Here is a 22,949-nt window from a genome sequence, read left to right on the forward strand (position 1 = left end):
CAATGGAGCCCCTTCCAAAAAAGAATCTTAGCTTCAGAGAACTTTTCTTTATGTTTGTTAGATTGGCCAGGTTTACTGAGAACCATTAAGAATCCCAAATTATGAGGGTACGAGCATCAATTTAGTCACATGTCGTGTGAGCATTGGTTTAATTTTCAGTGAGAGACGTTATTAGTCATTGGGATTATTTTTTTCCTACATCATAAATTTTAATGTCACTAGTGGAAGAAAGCTTTGCCATCAAATGATCTCTTACATAAGAATAAGTGGGCTTACCGTTGGTTAATTTGTCATAGTTTTAATCCTAGCATAGGTTTTTCATAAAACTGAAAAACATGATTTGGCTCATTCTTCTTCAAAACAGTGAACATACTATCAATCAAATGGCTGATACATGTGAGTTAATGCAAAATAATCTATTTTCAGTGCAAAATAGATAAGAATAAAAGTGGATCCAGTCCCAATGCTATAAATGGTCAATCTTATATCAAACATCATTTCAAGAGAATACTATATTTTAGAAAGGACAAACTGATGCTAAAATAAAATAATATTAAATATATATTATTTATGAAAAATATAATTTTACTTCCTACCTTTTCTAAAAGGCAATGCTTATTGTAACTATGCATTATATAATGATTTATTAATGGTATTTATAAACAATTATAATAAGTTTATGCCTAGAATTCCTGCAGTTACGTAGTCTGCTCTTCATTGTAGTAGAAATCATTGTTGACCTGGGTCTAGAATCGAGTTTTTATTGCAAATTCGGTAATAGAGGCTTTCTTTATGTCTGTTCTATTTGTAATTATGATTCCTAGTATATGTCTGTCTTTGTGCCAATTTCCCCTTATAAGGAATTATAGAATAGAACTACAGAGTCCTTTTTTTTTTTTTTTTTTAATACAATGGCTGTGATGTGAGCTTACCAATAAAGAAATTTTTTCTAGGTGTTTAAAAATAAACCCGTAGAAAAAAAATTAGTATTGTGATCTACAGGAATTCAGCTTGGTTAAGGTTAATATTCATGAGGCAAAGTTTTAGTACGAGATGTTCCTTATGACCTCCCATTGACTCCTGAAGATTAAATCATTTTAAAGGGCAATTAATTTTCTGACAGGTTTAATTTTTACCATTTAAGAAAAAAAATCTGCACCTGGTTTTCATTTTTCTATACTTCATAACCTCTATGCAAAATGGGAGCCAGACAGAGATTATTAAACCTGGCCCTAAATTATTATATTTTTTCCCCAACAGGAATCAATTCATTTACAGCTTTCCAGTTTTTCCAGCCTGCAAGAGGAGGATAAATCTAGGAAAGATGACTCTGAAAGAGAAAAAGAAAAGGATAAAAACAAAGATAAAACCTCTGAAAAACCCAAGATCAGAATGTTATCAAAAGGTGAATGTGAAAATGTTTCCTTAACTTACTCAATTTGGGCACACACGTAATCACAGAACACATTCTAGATTTCAAATGCATATTCACCTCCCACCAAACCCTGCATATAATTCTATACGTGTACGTATCTGTGTGTGTGCAAAAAATGTGAATTTGATTTTCTTTCTGTTTATAGTGTCATTACTTGTGTTGCTAGACAGGTTATTTTTAGGGTCACATATTTCTTTGGATTCACATTTTAATCTTCTGTTTTCAGTGACAAGCTTGTACAAGGAATAAATCTAAATCTGCCCTAAATTTAGGTTTCTTGGATCGATTAACTTGGATTGGTGAACAGTAATGATACCGAGTTTGATACTCTCACGTTTATCTTAAAAGACAGAGTGGATTAGCAATTCTCAGTTCATAAGTGATATGGTCCCCAAAGTGCAGATGTATACGTCAGTGTAATACATGATTCACATTTTATCTGGCACAGAATTTAGTCTCTGCACGCATCTACTATCACATAATGTTTATTTAAGAAATACACACTTCTACTTCAATAAATCACTGTCCAAAAGAGTCATACCTTTACAAACTGAAAGCCTACAATCCAAACTGTCCAAATTTTTGCCATACCAATCATTGTACAAAAACAAAACTAAGTTGAAATGAAGAGTACCATGAGTAAACAGTCTTGCAGTAAACTTAAACAAACAAACAAACAAACTGGGCAGCTGGGAAATAATAGAGCATCTGGTCAACTGAGGAATGACAACCACCTCTAACAGTTATGTGTTCTATAACCATACATCTACTTATAATTGTTTTTTCTGCTGAGGAATATCTAAAATCCAAGGTGTACATGACAGTAAAGAAGTTCAGGTTTCTAAACCAGTTTTAGAAATTAAGCTTTGGACAACATTAGGATATTTAAAAGTCTTGGGAATATTTAGTGTACTGTATTTTGTACTGATTAATAGGTAGTCTCATTAGAGAACATTCTTTTTTTTTTTTTTTTTTTTTCGCTTTCTTTAAGAGAAAAAGGGTTCCATGGGATCTCAAATCTTGAGAGCTCTCTCTGTAGGTAGGAGTTCTGTCATGTGGAGTTTGTGCCCTTGTAATTTACAATGCAGGATGAACACATGACATATTTGACTCCACCTCTCCCCCATACCCAGACTGTGCCCACTTCCCCTTGTATGACATTTGGATCTTTCCATAGTCAGGATTTATTTGGTTGTTTTCAATCCCTGAATCTAATTTTCATCCTGATGTTATATTGCCAGGTTGCTAGTTTTGAAACATGTATTTTTATACCAACAGCTTCACCTAAAATTTATCTGAGCAGGGGGGAAGCAGGATAGGTTGGGGAAACCTTTTCCACCTCACCTTTCCACCATCATTCCCGACAACTCCATCCTGCTATTTGTTTCAGATTGCAGCCAAGAATACACGGATTCTACAGGCATAGACTTACACGAGTTTCTGATTAACACATTAAAGAATAATTCCAGGTAAATTATTAAATAAGCCTCTTATTTTTAGAAGGATCAAATAGAATATTACAATCAAAGTTATTAATCCAACACTTCTAAGAAAGCCATTGTAAAATGCAGATACCTTCCCTGATGTCTTAAAATATGTCCTGCATTTTTTTTCTGCTGATGGTTTGCATGTTTACTTTTTATGGAGAGTCTTAGTCACTGGGTAGTTACTCAATTAATAAATTATAGTTTAAGAGTTCTGCTTTTGGGATCACAAAGAGATAATGGCTGGGGGAAAAATAGTGAATAAAAATTATTGTTGTCAAATAAGCCAATTATGTTTTAATGCAGCTGTGTATTCATTTACAGTCAATACTTGGCCATTGATTTGTTCCAGTTTCCTATTTATTTGAAATATACTACTTATTTGATGTGTTTTTTTTTTGATCCTAGTACTTTGCATGTCATAATGAACATTAAGACTACAAAATTTAGATATTTCAATATACTTCACAAAGGAATACTCTTAAATAATGAAATAATTTGTAATGAGTGAAATGAAATAATATGTAAATGGTCAGCATATTCCAAAGAAGAATTAGGTCTAAGTTTGTAGCAGCATACATTAAAGTAATGTTTTCCATACATTTAATGAATTCTTTAGGTTTTTGGAAGTGGGACATACATAAAACCTTTTAAATTTAACATTTATTTTGCAGGGACAGGATGATACTTTTGAAAATGGAGCAGGAAATTATCGATTTCATTGCTGACAACAAGTATGTTAAACTGCAATGCTGGTTAATTTGATGATGTATCCTAGTTTGGTACTGGAGTTAAATTATCCACTCTGGAAAGACTTAGGGATAGATAAAACATTGTTTAATATGTTCCTTGATTTGTTAAATGGAGACATTATTGGAGTTAGGAACTATATGCTGATGAGAATTGTTGCTTGGACCATGTGTGCTTCTGCTTGTTAAATTCCTGACAAAATGGCTATAAACAGTGGGCCACTGATTAGCATAGAGTAGCTGTAACAAGAAGAGACCCTTTTCATTTTTATTATAGTTTTTTAATGGGCTCCAGCTGGCTGCAGTCAGTTATGCCTGAAAATAATTGTGCTGCTTCAGTGTAAACCGTGTAATGACACATCTCCATATAGACATCTGCAGTCACGTATTATGTCACATCATTTGTCCTGTGATAAGGTATCATGGACTAAAATGCAATACTGTCCAACAGACATGACATTCTATTTGGCAAGAGAAATGTGTAACTATGAAACAAAGATGCTTATAGCATAATCAATAAATATGTAATAAGTAGAATTTTTTTCTGGAAATTAGGACATTAAGTGATGCCAGAAATGCAATAGGCTTAGTGGTTTAGATGAGAGAGAGATAGTTTTGTGTGTATACTTGTAAAATGTATTATGGGCAAAAAATGAAAATGCTGATTCCACTTTTTCTTGAATTATATTCCAGTAATCATTATAAAAAGTTCCCTCAGATGTCATCGTATCAGAGGATGCTTGTCCATCGAGTGGCAGCTTATTTTGGATTGGATCACAATGTGGATCAAACAGGAAAATCTGTTATCATCAACAAGACCAGCAGCACCAGAATGTAAGCCCCATCACTGTATTTATTTAGCTTTTTCTTTTTCTCCTATGGATTCATTTATAAGATCACAGTATAAAATTCACAGTACATGACATTTAAAATGTGCAATGTTATTTATCTCTTGCTCTTATCAGAAGTAGTGTGGCATTTATCTATAGACGATTGTCTGAGAACCAAGAAAGTTTATAAAATTCAGAAAATAAAGTGGATTTATTTCCTGCTCTTTTACATAGTTCCTGAAACATAATTTTCTTTCTTCCATCAGTACTCTGTGAAATTACATACAAAGCTGTGAAAAATTTTATGTCAAAGTATAGCTTAAATTAAAAATAACAGATATTTCTAAATGACCATGACATACACAGAATAATTGTTATTTTCTTTCTTCTTTCTTCTGCTTTTTAGACATCTATCTAACCTAGGGGCAGAAGTCTTGCCTCTAAAACCCAATTCTACTTACTAGTTGTGTGACTTGGAGCAAGTCATTTAACATCTGCCATCTCCATTTTTTCACCTGTAAAATGAGAGTTTTGAGCTACATGAAACATCTAAGCCTTAGTTCTAAAAAGAGAATGACAAGTTTTTTCCCTTTAAAGTAATTGTTTGTTTTTATCTTAATACCTGTTCATTGTTTCTTTGAGTCACCAGAAGCATAATAACATGAGTAGTCATTTGCTTTGAAGCTTGGAGCTATTTTTCTTGAACCTATATATCTGTTGAGTACAGTACAAGGCACTTCTATAACAAAAGGCATGTTAAACTAAAACAATGGCCCACATAAAGCATCCATTTTTATAATTTTCTTTTCTCACAGTGTGCTTGGTAAACTGTAAATTGCATGCTCTTTAGGAATGTTAGTGAAGGGAGCTTTTGTGTCAAGCAGAGTATCATGGTTACAATACTCTATATTTTCTGCTCACCAGAGGTTGGGACAAGTGGGGATGGAGATGAGGCTCTTTCTCAACTCAAGCATCAGTTTGTGCTCAGCAGAGGTCAGGGGAAAGTCATAGTGAAGAGAGCACAAACTGGGAGATCTGGGACCAAGCATGGCTATTATTATTGTCTCAGGGACAGTGAGCACTCCACTTCTGTGGGCTTCAAATTACTTATATATCCGCAGGATAGTTTGAACTGAATCATGTTTGAGGGTCCTTGAAGTTTCAGAACCATTCAGTCCTGTAGTTGCATTCTACTGTGTTAGCAAAACACATTTTAAAAATTTATCAGCTTCCTATTTTACCTGATTGTTTACACATGTGCCTCATATTTGAATAGTAGTAAAACTTAAAGATAACTTTTAAAATCCTTTATATCTTCCCTCTCCATCAAATACTCTTTGTTGTTGTTATAGTTGTGTTATTCTTCATTTTTTAATGGCTTTTAGATATCATAATGCAGGGACATGCTGATTGTAAAATAGAAAAGCAGTTGACTACTTCCTTTTGATTTTTTTTCTTCTTCTTTGTCTATAAGGTCATAGCAAACATGGAAAACTCCATAGTTCAAGTATATTAAATATGATACAATTTCAACTGGTGGATAGTAGATTTATTTTTAATTCACACCAATTTGGCAATCACATAGTCATAAATACTAGTCCATATGTTTTAGACATGTTCCCTTGGAGAATGGCTTTGAGAAAATTAAGCATTATATCAAGACTCCTGGTCAACTTTGAGTGCTGGTTCTAAACGTGATCTGCCCAGTATGGTAGCCAAATATGGCTATTTACATTTTGATTCACATTTATTAAATTTATATAAAATTTAAACTTTAAAATTCAGTTCCTCTATCAGTAAGCCACATTTCAAGCAGCTATTGGATAGAGCAGATATGGAACACTGATATGATTTTAGAATTTTCTATTGATCAGCTCTTTTTAAATCTTTGTGTTTCCTGCAAGTTCCCAAATACCACTGGAGAACATGATTTGTCCTTTAAAACTTTTATTTTCTAGCGAGTAGGTATCATATTACTAGACTCTTTCACTTCTAGAAGAGTGCCAGCTTTTCTTTTTTTTTATTAATGGCCATTTAAAAATAGACTCCACATGTTTACACCTTTAGGAAGAGTTAAAAGTAAGTGTGTGCAGAGAACACCCTCTTGAAGGTACAGTTGTTACAACAGGAAGGCCAGGACTCAGCCTCTGGCTAACTCCTTACTCTTATACACCACCATTTAGACACCCCTTCATGAGTCAAAGCAAATCATGCCTAAATAAAAAAGGCAAGTAACTGTATGTCATGGACTTTCAGGGTATTTACTGAAGTATTGAGCTCAAACAATGTTCAATTCATAGCTGTCAAGTTCTACTGTTCTATTCTAACTACATTTCTGACCATGCTCTATTTGAGTGGCTCTTGAGGGACGGTGGTGGCTCATCCTCTATTTGAGTAGTTATTGAGGTAGGGGTGGATAACTGATGTATTTTAGCACACGGAAAAAGAGGATGAATTAAATCTCTGTATCCAAATAGGAACAAATCACAGTTTTCAGAACCTGAGTCATTGTCAACAATTTTAGTGAAAAGAAGTGTTGTTTTGTGGAAAATTATGTTCGATTTTAAAAGTCTGTTGCCATGCTCTTTGGGGTTGAAGTTCAAAATGTGACATTATACCCAAAACATTCTATTCAAGTTCTAGGTGTCTTGGTTTTTTGGTTTTGTGAAAAATTTCAGAGTTGTCTTATCAGGGCAATCAACATGTGTTGGTCAGGGGAACCATATTAATTTCAAACTATTTCTGGATTGAAATGCCTTCATTTATTTAAAGGAGAGAATACTGAGATGAGAGTTCCATGTGAGTTTTGTGTTTGGGGAATACTTTCTCAGTATCTAGAGTTTTAATGCTACTCCAGTGTAAACACATGAAATGCATATTTTAATGACACTGTAGCCTGAGAGAAATGCAGAAAAATGTGGATTGAGGGTATTTTTGTTTACTAAAAGGTAGAGGAAAAAAAAACTTCCTTTTATATTTTTCTTCTTTAGTGGCACTTAATACTACTCTGATGTTTTTCTTCTTCAGTGACACTTTAATACTACTCTGACATTGATGTTTAAATAATTGTAACTATTTCAGCTCCTTATTGGTTAGAATTTATTTCCCAGAATTCTGATTTTCTAGGTGATAGGCAGGTGAAGTAACTATAGAATGTGACTCTAGAAGGTTAGGTTTTTCATGGAGAAGAAAGAATTTCACATGAAGTTCAAAATATTAAGATCATAACAATATACTCTGTGAGGATTACATATGTGTGTGTACTGCACTGACCTCTAGTATTTTCAATAATATACCCAGATATAATCTATCTGCTCTTTTATGATGAAAAAACTTATCTTACGATATGCTTCTGTTTGTTAAATATCATCCCTTACTTATATTAACATTGCCTACTGCTTATTCATTTCACCACTTTACGTCTTGTAATAATATACATTACATGAGGTAAATGATATTATTACATTTAATACAAAAAACTTTACAATATAATAATTAAAACTTCATTTTACAGAGGAAGAAAATTAGGCACAAACTGAGTTTTAGTTTGGGGCTTACAGAGAAGCAATGGTTAGCATGACTGGGACCTAAACCAATGTGTCTAATATCAAAAAGATGTTTTTAAATAATCTTATTCTCTTAAAGCAAAAATACCCGGAAAATATTGAGCAGAGTCCTCAAGAAGAGTCCCTGGATTGGTTGAAAATTGTAATCCTTTTAAGTCCTTTGTTGTCTGATAGAAAACAGTGATTGATAGATAAGATATTTTTGAAGATTAACTTAGTGATATCATTAAGTAACAGAACTTCCCTACAACTTGATAGGTCTTGCTAGATTTGCCATGCTTATTACTGCCACAAGATGTGATTTTTTGAAGGAATTCATATATATATGCATTATATCTAAATATATATTTAGATATTATATATAATATGATATATATTTATATAATATATAATATATAAAGTTTAAATAAATATGAAGTTTAAATAAATATAAAAAGTTAAGCTTTACTGCATTTCACTCTTTTATTCTAAGAATGAAAAAGCCACATTTATTAATTATGTTCATAAGGGGGTGAACCTATTTATTTTGTTATTACAAAATTACTGCCACAGCAATCTGATTGTTCAACTCCATGGATTTATGCCACATCTACAAGAGCATTAGGTGCAGTGAGAAGCAATGAGACAAGATGGAAAGATAGTTGAAGTAAAGTCAACTGTATAGAGATTTTACATTAATACATTCCAGGTTTCTGTAAATCTTACCTGATAAGAGCAGAGATGTTATGTTTTTGCAGTCATATAATATACACAGACAAAACTTTCCAGACACTGAAAACATTTCCAGCAACTACAACTCACCAACAACAGACTTCAGTGTCGGTGATCACACAAAAAATTACGAGATAGGATTCTTGTCCTCAAACGTTTTACGCTATGGTTATAGATGGAGGAATAACTTCGGAATCTCAGTCTTCTTAAAACTTGAAAAATGTAGTGCAACTCTTTGTAGACCCAAAGTAGACACGTAACAGATATCTAGAGAATCGCTCCATAATTGAAGGAACACTGTATCAAATATCTAGCAGAACGTATATAGCAGATTCATTGGGGACTACCTGCCCATCCATTTCATGGTTCAAATAGGCATTTAGGAAGACTTTGAGAAAGGGTAAGACTTAAACAAACATAGTGAGGAGGGGGATACATGGCAAACGGGAGTATGGGCTATAAACGAACATGAGATAATAATATCTACATTTTTGGAGCATTTACTAAGAGCTGGGCATTTTGTTGAGATGGTTGTGTTAGGTTCTCACAGCCACCTAATGAAAAGAATTTTTTAAAATTATTTTTCTAACTTTACTGAAGAGAATATGTACCGAAGGGAAATTAGTGAATTGTCTAAAGTCACACTGCTGCACAGTAGCAGCAGGATGCTAATTCAGGGTATTTGACCTCAAATTCAGGAGACTTTAAAATAATGCTGTACTGGCTGGAGGCAAATATGGAGACAATGATATTGTCAATGACAGTGGAAGGCTACATAAGATTGAATAGAATCTTGAAGGCAGGCAGCTCTTAGAGCTTTAGAACATGAGACTTGATGTGCATAACATGATACTTTCGAAAGGCAGGTCTGGTATTGACTAATGGGATATATTCGAGAGGAAATGACCAAGAGTATAAAGACTTGGGTGAGTGCTGCTGTCACCAAGGCATGGGGCTGGAGTTAAGAATAACATTTATGAAAAGAAGGAAGTAATATTTGTGTTCATTTGGGGAACAGTTCAAGGTGGTACTGTCACCTGAGCAAACTGATGCACTTTAGAGAATTAGTAAAGGAAGTCACCTTTCCTCCACAGCACTGCATTTTTGTTGGTGCTCAGAGCTAACCAGAGTAAGAACAGATTTGTGTATGTGACCAGTAGCCTCCAACAACGCCTTTTGATCTACAAATTGGTTCTTAACAGCTGGGACTCCTCTAACAAATGGAGTCTCTGAGCTGAGAGGCCCTCCACATTGTGTTCCTTCACCTTTAGTTAGTTCCTGTCTTCTATCCCATTGTAGATTGCCAGAAATATGTTTTGCCCTGACACTTTTTATTTTTTGATGGAATTTTTTGTCAGCTGTCAGGTTAGGTGATGATGATGAATGAGACCCTTGCTAGGGTGAAGGCATTAGGGTCCATGTTATTTTGATATTATAAATGATATTTATAATGTATTTACTCTACATAATGTTACATTTTTTATATTTAGGATTTAGGCTAAAAATATGAATAGTGATCTTATCAAAATATTTTAAATGCCACAAATATATGTGTCTTTCTGTGTAAGAAATTTTGTCCTTCTTTTTCTCTCACTTTCTGATCTTCAGTTTCTCTCTTTTTTTACTCATATTCTGTGTTTGGCACGAAGCAGTTTATTGTTGTTCTTTTAGATATATTTTTGCCTTCCTCTTCTTCATCCCAGAGAAAGGATGCACACTTAGAGTGTACCATTGGAGATTAGAAACCATCCTCTTGCATAACTGTTTTCCAAAAAGCCAAGATCAGCCGCAGGCAATGAGAATCCCATGTATATCTGAATGTTTTTGCATATGTCAGAGGAACTGTTTAACTCATCCCAGATAATTTTCATGTTAAAAGATTGTCACCTCTTGAACATTTTTTCTCTTGTCTTTCACATCCGCCCACTGTCATTGCCTCAAATCCCCTGCTCTGACAGTGCAGAGCAAAGAAAGGAAATAGCAAATCCACTGAAAGAGAGTGGATACAGGCCCTAGAAACTGAAACAGAAATAGTGGCCCAAAGGCATTGGTTTGAGGCTATACCTTAAGTGCCCAAGGACATATCCAGTGATCCTGAGAAGTGTGAGCCTGGATATTTTGCCTGGAGTGATGAGTGGTGGGTAGTGACTATGGCAGTTTGTTTGTTGTATGTTCCAGAAAGGATGACTAACTGAGTTGGCTGTTTGGTAAATCATAAAAGCCATGAAACTCATTCTAGAACTAAATAAAGCTTCCCTGTAGATAGAGCAATGGAGACCAATTGATTTTATCAAGAACCCCTGAAGTGATGGATAGTTATTATTACATCAGCAAGAAGGATCGTGGGACTTTCCACTTTCTCCGTGGGTAGACCCAGACAACAGTGGAGAGCAGTATGCCAAGGTCACAGAATGTCTACTGTGCTTAGTTTTCTGAAGAGGCGAAAGCTGAAAATGAGAATCCTTGGTGTTTGGCCCTTAAGCATTTCACTCCCTGCAGGTGATTAAGTACATTTATAACAAAACAAAATAAAGCAAAACATGCTTTTCCTTCCATGTTTATTATATTTATCTTCCTTTGGCTTGAAATGTGCGTGGCTCTGTGAATAAACTGAGCAGCATCCTGATGTGGATGCTCCCTTAATCATCCCTGAAGAAGACCAAGCATCAATTTATTTAAGTGCCTCTTAAAAATCTATGAGTGGTTGGTTGGCATCCTGTCATTTCTAAACATGGTAAATTTACTCTGCAGTTTTTACAGAAATGGCAGTGAAAATCATCTGACTAGTTGCCAAAGATCAGAAAACCTAAGAATCACATTGTTCTCAGGAAAACTATGAAACTATTTACTGAGCAAGACACTTCGTTTTTAAATCTATACTCAGGCTCAAAATGAGACTTATTTGTTGACACTGGTCAAACTCCATGTCATTTTCTTCAAATATTATATTTTCTCCATATTATTATTCTCAAATACCTCAGAGAATATAAGATTCTGTAGATGACATAGGTAAATACCAGAAATATACCATAAGAAGGAACATACGTTTGTGGTATTACTTTCCCTACTTGAAATTATTTATGGGCCTTTGTGTGTGAATGTATAATTAACTATTTTGGAAATGAAACATGTATATACATTCTATAACATAGTGTGCTTCATATGACATTTTTATAGAGATTATCTGTGGAGTCATGATATGTTTAATAATTTTATTTATTTATTTATCTATTTTGCTCATGACATCCTAGGTAGATAAAGCTAAACCATTTTACAGGAGAGAAAACTGAGATCCATCTCTGATCTTATCTAGTCAATTCACAGAAGACCAAGATAAAAATTCAGTGCTACTGTCACTCAGCCATGACTCCTCTCCTAAAGTTAGGGAAAGAGGAATTAGCATTAATAGGCTTAATACTCTCAAACAGTGATGAAAAGTAAAGAGAAGTAAACCAAGCACTGTTCTTTAACTCATACCTATTGATTCACTTATAAAAATTCAAATTTGCATTTTATTGCCTTTAAAATTGAGCACAGAACCAAATTAGACATCAGTACTAAGATAGATGACAAAACCATGATGCCAGAAAAAAAAAAGTCTCCAGAATCACCGGACACATTGGATTCATAATTGCCTTGGCGTACTTAGAAGTGACACAAAACTGTTTCATGTTCTTAAATTATGTCAGCTGAAAATCATTTCTCAAGTGTTCAGTACTGTGCTTTGAACATAAGAAGTATAGGCTATAGCACATGTTAATTCTTTTCATGGTTTATTTGAGAAGCCATGACAATTTTGATCAAGACTGTGTGTGTGTATGTGTGTGAATATAATAGTGTGTAACTACAAGAGTGTCTGTGTGTGTAAATACATATTGTGTATCATACAGTTTAGAAGTTAAAAGTTCGTCATCTATATACCTACTGCATATAGTATTGTCCTAAATGTATAATAGTTTTGGAAGAATCAAGATTATTGTGACTCAATTTCCTCAATCTGCATCTTTGCTTGCTATAGGCAGCAGAATTATGCCCAGTACCTGAGGGTTTCCTTGTTTCTTATAAATCCTCCTGTAGGGCTGACAGTCATTTTTGCACTTATAGTTTGGGAAGTTTTAGAGAATACTTGAAGGTGAGAGTCTGGTTATGTAGAATGAATATAATAATAATAATAATAACATGTTTTAATGTTCAGTACAACTCTTCAAACAATAAATTGGGATCTACCAAGAGCAGTGCACATTTATGTAACACATTTTATCCCACAACCTGACTTCTTCCAATGTACAGCCCTTCAGGTACCACAGAATTCTCAGAGGAGCTTAGCCTTTAACTTCCCAATCTTCACTTCCCACCTTCTGGGCTTCAAGCCAGGAAAATGAAAATATATATATATATAGCTTTTATTTACACGTACCAAAAATATTTGGCAATTCTCTATCAAGTAAACTACACTAGTAACTGTGCCTTCATCGGGATTGAAATACTGTATTTGCATATGGGCTTCAATGGAATACTTTTTTATACAACATCACAATATATAAACGAAAAGCCTTTTGTCTCAAAAAAGAAAAACAACAAACAACAACAGTAACAATTATATTCAACACTTTCCAAAGGAAATATCACTCTCAGAAAAATATGACTACTGTATTTGGAAATACACAGATCAATCCATTATTTCAGTATTATAATACAGATTATATCTATCCTACTTAAGGTTAACGCTAAGGAAAATTTTGGATCAATAATCATTGTTGTGCCTTTAGATTTTTTCTACTCAAAAAAATATGAACGGTGTAACAATAGTTTATAAAATTCATTTAAGTGCTTTCCTAGTGCCTAGCACTGGGCTTGGTAGCTTACTTGCATTATTGTGCATCTATGTAATCCTCCCAAGCAAGTTAAGTGTTATATTTTCTATTTTTTTTTACAAGAAACCAAACAACAGCCTTCTCCCTCTGGGAGGTTAAGTATGTTGCGAAAAGTCGCACAGTAAGCTGCAGAGCTGAAAAGACATAACTCTTTTTAGGCTTGATTCTCAGTGTTATGTCTGTATTCTTAAAACTATTTTAGTTATTGAAACTATTGCTATTTCAAATACAGTATGCTAGTTCATGTCCATTTCATATAAAGAAATTAGGTTATGTATTAAAATTCAATGGTTGTTTTAAGGGAGTGGAACTTTGAGTCATTGTATGTGTTAATGCTGCTATCATTTAATGTTATTGTAGCACTGAAATGGAAGGATGGAGAATTTAAAGAAAAAAAAAGTACACCAATAATCTAGCCCTGATTTTATTCAGTTTATTACCACTGATAAGAAAAGCCTGAGATTAGAAAACTTGCAAGAAATTAGTACCCTGGAGACGAAGAAGAAATCACTCATCATCAATTCACTGTTGGAAGTGAATTCAGCATGCAAAGTGTTGTGCTCTTCTGTCAAAGTAGCACCAGAGAGAAGTACATGATCAAATATATTGAACCAAATATCACATTTGTAGATTAACACTAGATTATTTGTTTATAGGTTTACTTAGAAGATACCACTGGAGTTTTTGAAAATTTTATTTTATTTTTTTATTATACTTTAAGTTCTAGGGTACATGTCTAGGGGTAGAGGGCTGGGGGAGGAAGAGCATTAGGAAAAATACCTAATATAAATGATGAGTTGATGGGTGCAGCAAGCCAACATGGCACATGTATACCTATGTAACAAACCTGCATGCTGTGCACATGTACCCTAGAGTTTTTGAAAGTTTAAGGCGGCTAAAATTGTCCTAGGCTAATCCTAAATCTTAATCATGATTGAGATTGATGATGAATCAATCAATGGTTGCTATTTGGTGGAATCGTCAATTTTAGGCTAATCCAAAACATTTCAAGTTTTACATAGTGGCCAAATAATCTGTAAAATGATCTCCATGTAAAACTTGAAATGTTTTAATAAGTTCAAGAACCTAGGCACATATTTGATGTTATCCTCATATTTTAAAATATATGTGCACAGTATTTCATAGATAATTCATATAAGATCATCAGCATATCATTTAGAAGAATTGTCATTCTATAAAGTAATTTTTCTGTTGTAGACATAATTTTTCATTTGTGGAAATTCTAAATGTATAGGTAAATTTGAAGAAATAAGTCTGTTTTGTTAAGCTAAGTATATCTATCTGACGTGTGTGACTGTTATGTGCTGTTGCCAACACCACGTTCAATATAGATAATCAAGCTCACAAACCTAGTATATAATATACCAGGTCTTAATTGCATGTGATTACTTTCCCTTTTTAAAACTTCATGTTTTCCCCTTTTTTTCTTATCCTTGTAATCTTTTTCTATAATATCATTATTTGGTCTTCTCCTATGGATAAGAAAAAAGGGATCTTCAGAGTGGACAGTATTATTTAGTTATTATCCTTATATTATCATTAGTAAATGGATGTTTTTATACATATAGATCAAAAAGGACATAGCAATAAAAAGAGTGAGTGGCACGGTAGGAGTGGTTTACATATACTAGAGGGCCTTAGAAGCAGAAAGCATAATTAAATCTGGTATTTTTGGCCGGGCGCGGTGGCTCACGCCTGTAATCCCAGCACTTTGGGAGGCCGAGGTGGGAGGATCACGAGGTCAGGAGATAGAGACCATCCTGGTCAACACGGTGAAATCCCGTCTCTACTAAAAATACAAAAAAATAGCTGGGCGTGGTGGTGGGCGCCTGTAATCCCAGCTACCCGGGAGGCTGAGGCAGGAGAATGGCGTGAACCCAGGAGGCGGAGCTTGCAGTGAGCCGAGATTGCGCCACTGCACTCCAGCCTGGGTGACAGAGCGAGACTCCGTCTCAGACAAAAAAAAAAAAAAAAAAAAAAAAAAAAAAAAATCTGGTATTTTAAAAAGTAGCAGTGCAGTGGAACAATTGAGAATTGGTTTGACAAAACAAAATATCTAATGCCTATTTTAGGTGATTGTAATATATGCTATGAAAGAATATTTTCTAAATATCCAAAGTGTGTGAATATTTTAATTATCTATTATCCAGTAATTGGGTGCAAACCACTACTAAGTTGTTGAATTGTTTTTCTATCTTTTTAAGCTAATAATTTTCATTATTTTGTTGTTATAAAATAATAATTATTTTCATAATCACAAATATCTAAAAGGTTTAAAGTAAAATTTCCTGTTATCCCACCATGAGACATACTTACTCCTAACATTATTATTCTTATATATTATAGTTTCAATATAAATATGATCAAATCGATCTACATTTTTAACTGCTTTTCTGTGTTACTCAATATTATTGGATATAATTTTATAGAGCCACATATCATACATGACATACCTTAAATTGCTTACCTAATCTACTATAGATTTTCACTATTTTGCTGTTGTGAATGATAGAACTCTGCATTCATTTATTATTTTCTTTGGATTCATTATTTAAAATGGAACCACTTTGTTAAGACAAAATATTTAAAAATGTTTAAGTCTCCAAATCTACATAGCCAAATTGTTTGCCAGAGCAGAGGTGCCAGTGTAAGATATGTCTTACAAATGCATGTTGTTTTTAAATGTTGTGCTTAATGTTGTTGTTCATGAAAAGTCTTATGTTAAAAGAGAGTCAGAGAGTTGGTTTGCATGCCTCTGCTTATATATTCAGTACACTATAGAAGCAGAGAAGAATAAAATGAATTTTCCAAGGGTGTTACAAAATTTGGAACAAGAGTTTGAAAGATGCTAATAAAGAACATTGGCTACTTAGCACTGCACATATTAAGTTTATAAGGTATAATAGTCTCATTTAAAAGAAAATGAAGTGGTATAAAATGACAAACTGATAATGCAAATTGTGAGATACACTTATTTAAAAAGAAGAACATAGGACTTTCCTATTTTCAATAAAATACATCCAAAATGTGCATATTTTAATTGAAAATGTTTGAAATATTAAGGGAACAATGTCATTAGATTTCTCTAATTTGTTTGACTATTAAAATGCTTTTGATAGGTGTCTTACACCATAAACATATTTTATACTGTTGTGCATAGAAACTTTTATTTGTTGAGATACGCATACATACTGATAACCACTTTTCAGTTACTCAGGGTGAAATTCAAGACTTCTCTCTATGACTCTACATATTCAGTAGAATTAAATTCTTCATTTATGTTTGGAAAATAAGGGAAGGATTAAGGTTAACTATTTGGAAGAAAAGTAATAAATCTGGTCTTAAGAACCTGGCAGTAAGATAAATTATTAAAATACTTCAAGATAAGAAAGATTAAAAACAGTAATAATAATAGGTACTCATCTATTTCAAGCTTCGAGGGAAAAAAACTAAAATTGGAACTGAATGATTAGAAGACAAGAGTTTGATTATCTTCACTCAGCCACACTGCTTCTCAATTCATGAGCTATGCTTAATTAAGGAACAATGAAGAATTAATTCTGACTTTTCAAAGGTTTGATAGGGGTTGCCAAGAAATTGACCAGAAATGCCAGTGCTATTCACTACACATGAACAATAAGTTTCACAGTAGTTACGTGCTACAAATTGTGGGAAAACATATTTTACCTTCAGAAGAAGAAAGTATTTTTCACCTAGAATGACCATTACATTTATTTTCCATGCTTTTTTGATGATAATATGAGAAAGATAGAAATAATACCATAGGTACTAAAATCTACCAGAAAAAGAAGTTAGGCATGAATGATGCAGGGCTGTAAAATATATAGTAAAGTCTAGTCATCATTGATTTAATAAATACCACAACCTTTTGCAGTTTTGAGAATGTTTTCATCCAATTATATTCACATATTAATACATTAAAAGTTACCCATTACCATTTTAAATAAAGGTCTACAATACATTGTTTTAGTTCCATTCATTTTATTGCTTAGAAATAATATTGCTATGGTGGTAAATTAACTGTGAAAGGGAGTTCAGTTTTCAAAGCTATAATATAATGGTACATTACCAGTAATTTTTAGTTTAATCACTTGCAGTACTTCAGGTATATGCCTCAGTTTGCATGAGTTTAAACTGCCAAATTGCTCTTTAGTGCTATAATCATAAACAATTCTCTATAAAATCAACCTAGAAAAATTTTATTAGATTCACTTGATTTTTTAAGCAAAATTCTAATATTTACTCTATGATCATTCAATATTTCTGGAAAAATATAAAAGGATTAATAATTTGAACTATTATATCCCAGTATTTGAAAAAAATCTAAGGTTGAAATGCAGTTATTAAGGATGTATCTTGCATAATTTGTATCAGTGGGAAATATTTTTGCTCTAAACAATATTTACATTATTAATTAGAATAAGCCTTTTGATTACTTTTTAGTTATGTTGTAGATGCATTTTTTTTCTAAATATATGAAAAACAAATAAATGACTACCACAAAGAAATGGAAATGATATTTTTAAAATAATGTTTAAATAGCTGTTTTAGAGTTACAATGACACTTGAAACTGAGAAGTTCCAAAACTAGGAAAGTCAAAATTTTCATTTTCACTTCCATGTCTTTCCAAGAGACACTCTCAGATTTAAAACAAACAAAAACATTTGGTTTTGTAACATGATTAATTTTGGTCAATATAAATTGAAACATAAATCTGATTTTTAAAGATCTTACTAAGGTTCTAAATTTGAATGTATACTCCTACTAACCAACTTCTCTTCTGATTTATAATTATAGGATTTAAAATTTTATATCTTATTATGTTACCTTTTTATCTGTCCCTGAATTATAGTGATTTATGAATAGCTGTGGTAAATGTTCATTTGTTTATACATTGGTTAATTTATTTATTCAGCCAAATGCCTCTCAGGTACCAGGCATGGTTCTAGGCACTAAGACTTAAGTATTTAAAAAAGACAAGGTCTGTACTGAGACAAAACTTAAATTCTAATTCTGGTTAGTATGCTGAAATCTCACTTTAATGCTTTTCAACCTCAATAAGTCGATCTATAACAAATTCACTTTGTGCTCATGAATCAGAAAGTCCACATTCTGAGATCATTTTATTTGTAAATGGACAATTACAGACAATTATAAACAAATACAAACAAAATTTCTGTAAATTTAGAAGTTAGTAAATCATTTCACTTAGCTGGAGTTTATCAGATTATAGAGCTTAGGGATATTAGAAGACACCAAAATAGTATTGATACAATCAACATCTGTATTTAAGTCAGCATCCTAATTTCACCTGCTATGGAAAAAAAGTGTGTAACAACATATAAGTATTGGTTGAAAATGTTGGAATGCTTTAAAAACATCTGGAGAATTGCTAGTGTTTACAGGGACCTGCAAGTCTACACTGTAATATCTTTACAGTGTAATAAGAAATTGAAGTGTCTTGTGACTATGCTACACTGAAACATGTTTAATTTATCTACTGTAAATGGCCTTTTCATTGTAAAGTACAAGTTTACTTCTCTAGAATACTGATTTCAATATGTCGTATTAGCACTTTCAGGTTTTTGGTTACATTTTAAGTTTGGTGGAAAACATTTACATTGAAAACTAGGATAATTTGTTGGAGGATTTTGGTTCTTTATTTTTGGGTTTGAGGATCTTCAGCCCACTGTGTACAATACAGAGGAACAAAACTCAGTCTCTGGAAGGATGTGACCAGGCTTGTGTGATGCCTGTGGCTTACTGGGCAAATTCATAAACGTGAAATCAAAAGAAGCATGGAGGGATGGTTTCCTTGTCTTTAAAAGAGGCAAAAAATATTTGCTTCTGCACCAAACTTTTATTGTAAGGATTGAATAAGATATAGACACCATGTTCCAAAAATTATACTCAGTTTACAAAACTCTAACGGATACTATTCCAGTTTTTTGCTATTGTCTGCTCATCAATATTATTACAATTTATGTACACATATTTAAGGAAAGATAAAATGCTTCTCATCAACATTTGAATTATACATTTAAACTTCTTTATTTTCAAAGTGCTATTTGCTTATTTTGGAGCTAGGAGTAAATGATAAGTTTCTCTTAATTATTGGTCACTCACATTACACAACAGACACTGTGAGTGGCTTCCTAATGACTCAAAGCATAATGAACCCAGCAGGGACAGAAAACCTTCTAGGCTTCAGAAGTAATACATCAGATATGACAGAAACCCTTTAATGAGAGTCATAAATTTTAACTGTCTAAATCAGAAGCAAACGTTTTAGCACTTCCTCTGTGGATGAACCCAAGTCCAGATCATTCACTGAGTTCTCTGGTCTGCAATGACAACTGTGGGAAATTAACAAGGAAGTGGAGCCCTTTCCTTTAATAATACCAAATGATTAAGCCAACCTAAAAAAATCAATTGACTAATCAATAGTGTGTAACTGCTTGAAGCATTTTCCCCATGCTAATCAGCCATTAAGTTGTTTAAACTAAATACCTCCAGTTTCTCCAATTACTGAACTGATTTACAAGACATGGTCAAGGGTGTCAGAGTCTACTGGAATCAGATTCCAGAGTGTTTGTTATTGGAGGAGACAGAAAATAGTTTTTAAGTGATCCTCTCTCACTGCACGGTCCAAAGACTCTTAAAAGGGAAGATGTGATAGAAGATATTCTGTCGGTTTCCAGACATTGGTGAATTAATGTGTTACTGTCAAGTTCTAAACATGTATATTTGTTTGAGAATATGGTCAGGAAGTTATTTGAATTCAGGAATAATAGTGGTCAAAATAACTAAAGAAAACATCTATACAATATATACAGGAAGGCCTTTAAATTTTTTTTCTCAATTTCAGCCGTGATGAGCAGCATGTAGCAAACAAGACCCCAAATTCAAAACAATGAAAAGTATTCTAACAACATGTGAAGTGACATATCATTACCTACCTGTATATTGCCAGCAACTCTAATATCAAAACCACTTGTAAACTTTTAAGTTAAATGACACTGTGGGGGAAGAACAACACTAAGAAATAACTTTAAACAAGGGGAAAAAACTTTTTTATTGATATGTTTTACTTTGCTGGCAGACCAGAGCAAAGGTTTTGTGAACATTTAAAAGATGAAAAAGGTGAAGAATCCCAGAAGCGGTTTATCTTGAAGCGAGATAACTCTAGTATTGATAAAGAAGACAATCAGGTTGGTTCTCAAGTTTGAGAGTGGCTGACATTGTTGTTTTTGAAGGTGGGCTGACTGATGTTCTTGTCGTCCCTCTGTTGTCCCTGCCTTCCCTCCAATCCTCCCCTGCCTCTGATACCACTGTCCTATCTCCAACCTCCTTCTCCTCTTTGCCTCCCCCTTTGGCATTCAATGGGTAGCAAAAAAAAAAAAAAAAAAAAAAAAAAAAAAAAAAAAAAAAGTCCTGGTTGCTTTAGCAATGGCTCTGTGTTGGGCTGCATGGGTGGTGCTTGGCGCAGTTTCTGCTGCATGTCTGGGGGGGTCGGGATGCCACAGGCTCCGAGCTGTGGAGTAAAGCTTTGTCAGTCGCATTTCCAGATGTCTGTGTAACTATGGCAGTCGTTCCACTCCCTACAGCTTTGTCCTTCAGTTGTGCACAAATTGAGCTGGATTATCAATACGGACCGATGATCAACCGGTGTAGCTGTAAAGAACAAACCTTGTTATGGTGAGGACAGGTGGATTTTGCAACTATCCTAAAATAAGTCTTCACAGAAAAGAATTGAGTTCATGTTTTAGTCTTTTATCCCCTTTCCTTCCCATGTTTTATGGTCCATGTAAATTGTCTGCTTGTTTTGCATGAAGTGTAGCAGAACTTTATCCTCGTGTATTTTGCTTGGACAAAACATTATGTTGTTCTAGAGTAGCCTTATTTGTGGTACCTGGTCAGGAGTAAAGACGCTTTACTAAATCTCTTTTTTAGATGGGGGCTGTGGGATCCAGGGTGACTAGAAGAAAGCTAAGTAAATGGCAAAAAAAAAAAAAAAAAAAAAAATCCCACAAATTTTTAAATGATAATAACAATAGAAAGTCATATAAATGCCATTACAATTATACTTTGTGTCTCTGACAATCAAAATAGATTTTTTTGAAAATGACTTTGCTTTAGAATTTTTAAAGGTAAGACAATATGCATCTCAAGTTACCATTTTAATCACTCTCAGTGAGTCATTCAGCCAGTATGTGCATCTCTGACGCACTTTTTGAAAACTTGTTCATCATTTGTATCTCGTTTCCTCCCACTACCACCAAGCTCCACCATGGCTCCTGTTGACTATGAAACATGTGCCTGTGTCATGTTTAGTGGGTGTCTGTTGAATGGATGGATGGATGTGGTTAGTGCAGAGCAGTTTGTGAGGAATGGAAAGAATAGATGGAAGGAGACTTAAGATTCAGGAAGTAGTTCAGAAAATAGGATAAAGAACAGTCCTCATGCTGGGTTCTTTGAAGCATTACTTGGTATTGACTCTTGTCAACAAATAGGTTTTTAAATTTTAGCCTGTAAACCTGAGGTCGTTCATTCTATGCTAAATGCAATTCATAGGATCAGTCACTGAATGAATAACACAAAATAGAAGGTGAAGTGATAGTGTCTACATCTTCCTTTCTGTTCATTACTTTCTTTGCTCACTTGCTTTTTCTCCAGTCCCCAAGCTTTCAAAATGATTTCTTCCCTCAGCCACTTTGAACTAGCCACTTCATCTTTTTTCACCAGCATTCTGCCTCCTTTTGAGGAGTCAGAAGCACACAGGTAAGCAAGAGAGACAGAGTCCATCAGTGATGAGCCACCATGTATGTGAATTGGCTGAATACCTGAGGCACAGTGAGGTGAACTCATTTGGAAACACCTGTGCTATTGCATCCAGTGAGGAATCTACCAGCAGCAGCAAACACCTCTCATTACTGCATGTCATGCACACACTTGGTACATGCACCCAACACAGCCTCCTCAGGGAACAGAGAGAATAAGACTTTTCAGACTCCATTTGTTTAAGTGAACATTTATTATTCTTAGCTGACAGTTGCTTAACCGCAGATTTCTAACAACACAACTTGGATAACCCTCCTGATTTCTTTTTTCTGTTCAGCAAAACAGAATGCATCCATTTAGAGATGACAGACGAAGTAAATCAATTGAAGAGAGAGAAGAGGAATATCAGAGAGTGAGGGAGAGAATATTTGCACACGATGTGAGTAGTTGTTTTAATTGCCTCTTTAGTGCACTCC

The 22,949-nt window shown here is 33.8% G+C and overlaps 1 protein-coding gene across 15 annotated transcripts in view; it reads left to right on the forward strand.

The window, feature by feature from the left end:
• Window positions 1–22,949, forward strand: part of ARPP21 (cAMP regulated phosphoprotein 21) — a 159,161-nt gene that overhangs the window by 48,217 nt on the left and 87,995 nt on the right. For 11 of the 15 annotated variants that reach the window (XM_030932936.1, XM_030932932.1, XM_010389633.1 and 8 more), the window contains exons 6-11: window positions 1,261–1,405; window positions 2,826–2,904; window positions 3,594–3,653; window positions 4,362–4,502; window positions 20,795–20,903; window positions 22,811–22,912. In XM_030932936.1, the coding sequence (XP_030788796.1) occupies window positions 1,261–1,405; window positions 2,826–2,904; window positions 3,594–3,653; window positions 4,362–4,502; window positions 20,795–20,903; window positions 22,811–22,912 (636 nt within the window). The remainder of the gene's footprint in view (window positions 1–1,260; window positions 1,406–2,825; window positions 2,905–3,593; window positions 3,654–4,361; window positions 4,503–20,794; window positions 20,904–22,810; window positions 22,913–22,949) is intronic. The other 4 variants (XM_030932970.1, XM_010389624.1, XM_030932982.1 and 1 more) reach the window with 1 other exon arrangement.

The sequence above is a fragment of the Rhinopithecus roxellana genome, chromosome 1, assembly GCF_007565055.1.
Source record: "Rhinopithecus roxellana isolate Shanxi Qingling chromosome 1, ASM756505v1, whole genome shotgun sequence".
Lineage (NCBI taxonomy): Eukaryota > Metazoa > Chordata > Mammalia > Primates > Cercopithecidae > Rhinopithecus > Rhinopithecus roxellana.